Here is a 7,281-nt window from a genome sequence, read left to right on the forward strand (position 1 = left end):
TGTGTGTGTGTGTGTGTGTGTGTGTGTGTGTGTGTGTGTGCGCGCGCGCGTGTACGGTGTGTGTGTGTGTGTGTGTGTGTGTGTGTGTGTGTGTGTGTGTGTGTGTGTGTGTGTGTGTGTGTGTGTGTGTGTGTGTGTGTGTGTGTGTGTGTGTGTGAGAGAGGGGGGGGAGAGAGAGAGAGAGAGAGAGAGAGAGAGAGAGAGAGAGAGAGAGAGAGAGAAAAGAAAGGGTCCCATGACGTTCGTGACAACACGCTGACATCACTTGGTCTGTGAAGAGACGCGGGGGGAGTTGAGAGACGCTCTGGTTATAGGCGTCCTGTTCATAAGAGCGCGATGCTGCTGCTGCATCTCTATGAGGAAGATTGTGATGAGCGCCACAATCAGGGGCGTCTCGTTGAACTTTTGAGGAAACAGCCGCGCCAGCAGCACAGTGTAGGCAGACCGTACCACATTTACGCGCACCGAGAGGACCAGGAGACAACTCCTGAGACGCGGTTACTATTGCTCATCATTTCATAACTAATTAACAAATCTGATTTTTATCAATCTGGCGTCAATCAGGGCTTTTAACGTGTATTCTCCCTCCGGCTACCTTCCAAACGTTCGTGATGCGTGGATAGCAATTTGGCAAAGAGTTTTCCACCGCTTATTAGAAACTGGACATTAAAAAAGGTTTGGATTTTTCTTACTTTGAAATGCTATAATACTAGCACTATATACGGTTATTGTTTTTAATTGATTTAACCGTTCATGCATCTGCAGACAGACTGCTTGACAGGAGAGCCATGCATGATTACGCATGTCTTCAGTGCAAAACGCGCAGAAGGCGCACAAAAGTAGGCTATAATTCAGTTCATACTACATATACATACTAGGATATTAATATTTATTTTCCAATTTCAAAATGTCACAGAAATCAAACCACAAAGCAGAAAATGAAAGCTTTTTGTGCGCTAAAGAAGTTTGAATTGTTTGGACTTGGACATGTTAAGTCTGGAAGCTGTAGGCTACATGACGGAAATGCTTTGTAAGCCAACTGTGAAAAATTAATTAGGATACAACAAATTGTTTTAAATTCAAAGTCATTGTCTCGCATTACGGACTATTTTGAAAGAATTAAAATGGAATTAGAGGACCTGCCGTGGAGGACTCGAGAAAGCTAATGTTTGACAAGAACAGAAGAAAAAACTATTAAAAACATACAAGGTAATTATCACACTTTTTTTTTAATTAAAAACGAATCATATAGCCTATAGCTAAAGGGCAACATTTCTATCAAATACTTTAATTTAATTTATTTATTTCTTATTTTTAAAAGAATCCCAGGTAAATCCGATGGCATCAGTCATGGACAGTGGTTGCTCTATGGAGCTGAACGGCTGGAACAGCAGCGTCAGTGTCAGACCCTCCATCCCCTGCAACCAGAGTGTGGTGAAAGCTGCCCCCTACTCCCCTGAAGCCACGGCTGTGTTTGCCACTGCCATAACGCTCATGGTCGTGTTCACCATTGTGGGAAACATCATGGTCATCATCGCCGTTCTGACCAGCCGGTCACTTCAGAGTCCACAGAATCTGTTTTTAGTATCACTGGCTGCAGCCGACATTTTAGTGGCCACTCTTATCATTCCTTTCTCGCTAGCCAACGAGCTGCTTGGGTACTGGTACTTCAAATCTCTGTGGTGTGAGATCTACCTGGCGCTGGACGTTCTCTTCTGCACCTCCTCCATTGTTCACCTGTGTGCCATTTCACTGGATCGCTACCTGTCGATCTCCCGTGTCACCTATGGTCGCCAGCGGACCTCCAAGCACATCAAGGCTGCCATCATAGTGGTGTGGCTCATCTCGGCCATTATCTCCTTCCCTCCTCTGCTGTCGCTGAACAAGAGTGAGGTTGGACCAGAGGAGCGGGAGAGAGGACCTCAGTGCCAGTTGAACGATGAGCGCTGGTACATCCTGTATTCAACCATCGGCTCCTTTTTTGCTCCCTGTCTCATCATGATCCTGGTCTACGTAAGAATCTACCAGATTGCCAAGCAGAGAACGAGGTGCCCACCGGGAGAGCCCAGAAAAGATGGGGCGGGCAGCGCCACCCCCATTCAGCCTCAGCGAAACATCCATGCCAACAGAAACGGAGACAGCACCTCCCCTTCGCAAGAGAAGACCTCCAATGCCAGACCTCCGACCCTTGCCATCACCCCTTCTCCCTCCTTGAAGAGGGACAAACAATCCCCGTCCTGTGACGACCCCACCCCCAATAACCTCCTGCAACCCCCATCCCCAGCCCCGACACCCAACTCTCCCACAGCCTCTCCCCATGGCCCTTCACCCACCTCTGTCTCCCCCTCAGCCCCAGCTGCTCCGCCTCAGCTCTGCCCTGCACAGACCAAAGCGGAGGGTAAAAAGAACAAGCGAGCAGCAGGAAGGAAGGCTGACAACAACAACGGTGACAGCTCGAGCAATGAAAGTGACATTGAGCACAGTCACAGAGAGGGCAGTGTCAGCACCAGCACAGCAGGCTCCCCGGCAGGAGGGGGCATTCACTCACCAGCATCGGCCCATCGCTACCGGGACATGCTAGCCACATCTAAGGGGGCTCAGCTGGTGCCTGAGGGGAAATCTCAGCCGGACAACACCCCTGGAGCTGCCAGGCGTAAAGCCATGGTCAACCGAGAGAAACGTTTCACCTTTGTACTTGCGGTGGTGATTGGGGTCTTTGTGGTCTGCTGGTTCCCTTTCTTCTTCTCATACTCTCTACAGGCAGTGTGCCCTGACACCTGCACCATCCCCGACCCGCTGTTCACATTTTTTTTCTGGATCGGCTACTGCAACTCCTGCCTCAACCCAGTTATATACACCATCTTCAACAAAGACTTTCGGAAAGCCTTCAAGAAAATACTTTGCAGCAACACTAAGGGCACATTCTACTAGATGTTGTGTGTGCTGAATAGACGCTAAAAAACAACAACCACCACTTTCGTTTCAGAGGTCAATCAAAGCTTTGTTTGCTCAGTTGTCACCGATATCACAAAGGGCTGCTGATTCAAAATGTGTACATGTGTCCATTTCATTGATAATATTCAGAAGTGGGATGGCGGGAGGGGCACTGTTTAAATGATACTGTTTGTGTTACAACTGGGACTGAGAAATGCCAGATTACAGTCAGTACACACATCATGTTATACTGGTAGCAGACCTACAAATGGGAAAGGAATAGAAGTACTGTATGCTGCTTCACCTGTGTTGCTGACATTTTGAAAGCAGGCACCAAATACTGAACAATGCCACGATGCAGAAGTGTTCTCAGTTTACTGAATGTCCTAGCTATTTGGAAGAGCTATAAAAAATGGGATAAAAACATACTGTAAGAGAGAGCATGTGAAATCATTCTGTCAGCAAAGTGAGAGGTGGGAAATATGATATAAGAGAGTAAGAATGTCAGGCAAATGCAAGCGCACACCACACAAAATTAAATCATGATTATCAGGGCTAAAAAAAAAATAGTTTTTCTTAATGATTGAAATACTTCCGTATGATTCAGTCCTCTGTTTCATTGGGGGGAAAAAGAGAAGAAAAAAAACAGGTGATCAAGAATAAATGAACTCAGATACCTGTGAGCCTAAGGCACATTATTTATCAGTACAGAGCATGAGGAGCACACAATGCTAGTGGTGAATCCTTTCATCTGCAGTCTCCATTCATCTGGCTGCAGGGCCAGCATGTGTTAATCCCAGATTTTATCTGAGCAGGCCGACAACAACTGAGCTTTTCTGCAGATCCTTACGGCAGCAAATAACTCACAGCAGCACCTTCTCAAACCGAGCTCATGGGAGTTTACTTTGAAAGACACCTTTGTGCCAGACACCCTGCCCATGTCCTATACATTTTATGGGCTCTTGGTACTCTCACTACCACCACAACCCACCTCACAACATTATTGAAATACAGAATAGTGATACGGTGTCGCATGGACTCTTTTTGGCTTAAGGATGTTAATAGAAAAAAGAAAATGATGGGAAAAGGCCGGAGGAAAGAAAACACTTTTAATTAAATAAAAAATAGGAGGTCTAAACTTCTTTCTAACACGATATGGAACATCAAGTGCCACATTGATGGACTGGACAAAGCAATCGTCCTTTGCATCGCATTCACAGAAAGTAAACACTGAATGTCTGACTCACATCTTGAACTGTCTGAAGTGACTGGATGGTTCATTGGTTATACTGTATATGTGTATTGACGGGTGTTATAGAATGGCAGGCTGTCCACTGCAGACTGAAAGCTATTTGAATCTTATTACTGTACACCAGAGTTTTACTATGGCGTACGTGGGTATCGTGTGCCGAAAATAGTCTATATTCAAGCTTACAACGCATTGTATCCATGATGCGTTGTGAGCTTGAGATGCTGCTATTTTCGGTATGCAACACTGTCGTACAGCAAAGCATAGATTAGGCATAACATGTCTTAATAACGCTTTATAACCAAGACTCAAGAGTTGATCTGAAGCCATGGCTCATATATAGACTTTTGATACAGACATCAATCACAAAGGATACATGCATTTATGGACATGTTATGTAACCCACAGTTATGTCTCCATGTGGTACATATTTTGAAGTTGAATCACTATTTGACTGACTGATTTGGCATATTGCTTTGATGCTGAGAGGCACTGACTGATGCCACAAAGAAACTGATGCTCTGTGGGTTTCGCCTACATAAAAGAGAGTGTCTAACTGTGAATGCTATACTTGCATAATGACTCAATGGGACAAGGGCTGTCAGCAAAGACAAGTTTCTAGTCTTGTCTAATTCTGCTGACCTGTATGCTTGAATGTGTGCGTGTGTATGTGTGTGCACATGGGTTGCTTGTGCAAGAGGGTGTGGTGTTGGAGTGTAGGGGGTGCTTGTGCGTGTATAGTGTGTGTGTGTGTGTGTGTGTGTGTGTGTGTGTGTGTGTGTGTGTGTGTGTGTGTGTGTGTGTGTGTGTGTGTGTGTGTGTGTGTGTGTGTGTGTGTGTGTGTGTGTGTGTGTGTGTGTGTGTGTGTGTGTGTGTGTGTGTGTGTGTGTGTGTGTTTCTTTATGAATTTGTTGAATGCTTGTTGAATTGGTCCATTTTAGTGGCAACAGCATGCCAGAGTGCTAATCTTTTTCAACTCGGTTGTTCTTCTCCAGAGAGTGTCAGTGCCTCCTGGATGCTGTGAGATACAAATCTATTATGCCTAATTTATGCTCCGTCGTAGATTGCCTATTTCCAGCGCACAACACTTTCATATGAGAAAGTATAAATCAGGCTTTACTGCTAAGATCAGCTAATTTAATGTCCTGGGACACAGCCCAAGCAAAGGTGAACATGCTCGATTGACAAAAGTGGCAATGTTAAAAGCTCATTATATGGTATGGAGAAAATATTAACGGGTTGGGTTAGAGTCAGCATTAAATGAAATATGTGGAGTGCATGGCTTTTTTGTCTTTACCCTCAAGGGACCAAAGAGCCTTTGGGACCAGCCCGACTCTAAATAAATGCCCCCGTGCTGCTTTAATAAAGCAGCATTTGATAGACGGTGTACGAGATGGAGGTCAAAGATTGAAAACGCGTAATTATTTATTTATTAAGAACAATTTTCTGTTATCTGCCTATTTATTGTTTTGTTCCCTGTTCCTAATTGTACATTATGTTAAGATGGACAAAGAGCAAGAACATTGTACAGATTCTATGTTGAATAATGTTTTCTCTTTTCTTTTGTTTTCCTTTCTCTTTTTCTCTTTTTTAAACTAGGCATTGAGTTGGGGACATATTTGAAAAGGAAATATGTCCATAATACAAAACCTGCAATGCAATGTGTATTGTTGTCGTTTCCTCATGGTACTGTAAATTGCACAATCAAAAATACAAGCACACTCATAAAAAGACTATTTTGTCAAACAGCTACAGGATTCTCCCTCTCATAGTGTTGCTACGTAGATACTGTATGTAACCACACATGAAATTGTCAACTGGACCTCTAACCAGTTTCAACTATCATTTAGCGGCTCTGCAGGACAGCAAAAGTACAGTCTGTGGTAGATAAAAACTCTGACATTAATGAATGCAAAAAAACAACAACAACCCAATTGTCTCAGAGAACTTTGCTCTACAGTTGCTTCTCTGGCTTAACCTACTGTATGGTGGTCGCTTTTTCTCCACAATTACAAACAGTATGGCATCACAGTGTATGCAGGCTTCTTTCCGTAAATAGGAGACTACTCAATTCCTACTCCACAACTTTACTGTACATATATGGTGAGACTACTGCTTTGCTATAACAATATTGAAATATGGCGTTAAGGACATATGCAGTTGTCCCTAGCAGACTTGATCTTTCCTCTGAAACCACCTGAATGTTCTCTCTCTCTCTCTCTCTCTCTCTCTCTCTCTCTCTCTCTCTCTCTCTCTCTCTCTCTCTCCCATATTTGGGCCATAACTCTATGATATGAGCCGTACCATCCATCCTTCTATCCTCCCATCTGTCACACTCCCTCTTCAGTTTGGAAATAAAGCACTTTGAAAAAGCACAACATTGTGTCTGTCTGATTTGATGGAATCAGGGAATAAATAACAAAACTATCACTATAAATACCCTAATCAATCATGTGCAAGTTATTACTGATACAGTATGAATGCAAATGATGCTACTTTTCCAGTATACTATATTATTCAGATATATTTAAATTGAGCACAATGAATATCCCTCAGTCATTATGGAGGAGGCCTTGTTTTTTGCAGGAAATATCCTTTGCACAGTGGCGGAAATGCATTCAAGGATGCCACTGGAAAATCATTTACCACAACAACGAGATATGAGAAGTAGGACACTACAAAAGCACTAGAACTGGGACCACTGCCAGCAATCATCCATCTATATGGAATACAAACACGTTTATTATGTGGCAAACTGCATATGTGCATCAATACCCTTAAGCACACTGTCTGATCTGCAATGAATGAATGTAACAACCATGTGTGTAAACTGTCATGGATCTTAATACCTACATATAGTGACACCTGCAAGAGGCAAACAGACACATGCCTTCTTATGACAGCTTGTTTACAGTGAGGTCAGCAGGTCTATGCGGTAGCATATATAGGGAGTTCTCATACCCCCATGCTGTATTGCTCCCTCTCTCTCTCTCTCTCTCTCTCTCTCTCTCTCTCTCTCTCTTTCACTCACATCCACAGACCTCCACTCACGCACAGCCAGCACTTAAGTGGTACCCCACCACATGTCTTCACAACCT

The 7,281-nt window shown here is 43.9% G+C and overlaps 1 protein-coding gene across 2 annotated transcripts; it reads left to right on the forward strand.

Annotated features, from left to right (window-relative positions):
• Positions 1-292: 292 nt before the first annotated feature.
• Positions 293-6,518, forward strand: adra2b (adrenoceptor alpha 2B). Of its 2 annotated transcripts, none has more exons than XM_080739431.1 (2): positions 293-1,209; positions 1,322-6,518. In XM_080739431.1, the coding sequence occupies exon 2, from the start codon at positions 1,339-1,341 to the stop codon at positions 2,929-2,931; it is 1,593 nt and encodes a 530-aa protein (XP_080595557.1). In that variant the 5' UTR covers positions 293-1,209; positions 1,322-1,338; the 3' UTR covers positions 2,932-6,518. The 2 variants fall into 2 exon arrangements, with proteins under 2 accessions (XP_080595557.1, XP_080595556.1); XM_080739430.1 differs by having other exon boundaries at positions 1,330-6,518.
• The last annotated feature ends 763 nt before the right edge of the window (positions 6,519-7,281 follow it).

Source organism: Nannobrachium achirus, assembly GCF_963921795.1.
Source record: "Nannobrachium achirus genome assembly, chromosome: 12".
Lineage (NCBI taxonomy): Eukaryota > Metazoa > Chordata > Actinopteri > Myctophiformes > Myctophidae > Nannobrachium > Nannobrachium achirus.

Coding starts and splice junctions, on each gene's coding strand:
- adra2b (XM_080739431.1), top strand. CDS start 1,339: ATGGCATCAGTCATGGACAGTGGTTGCTCTATGGAGCTGAACGGCTGG.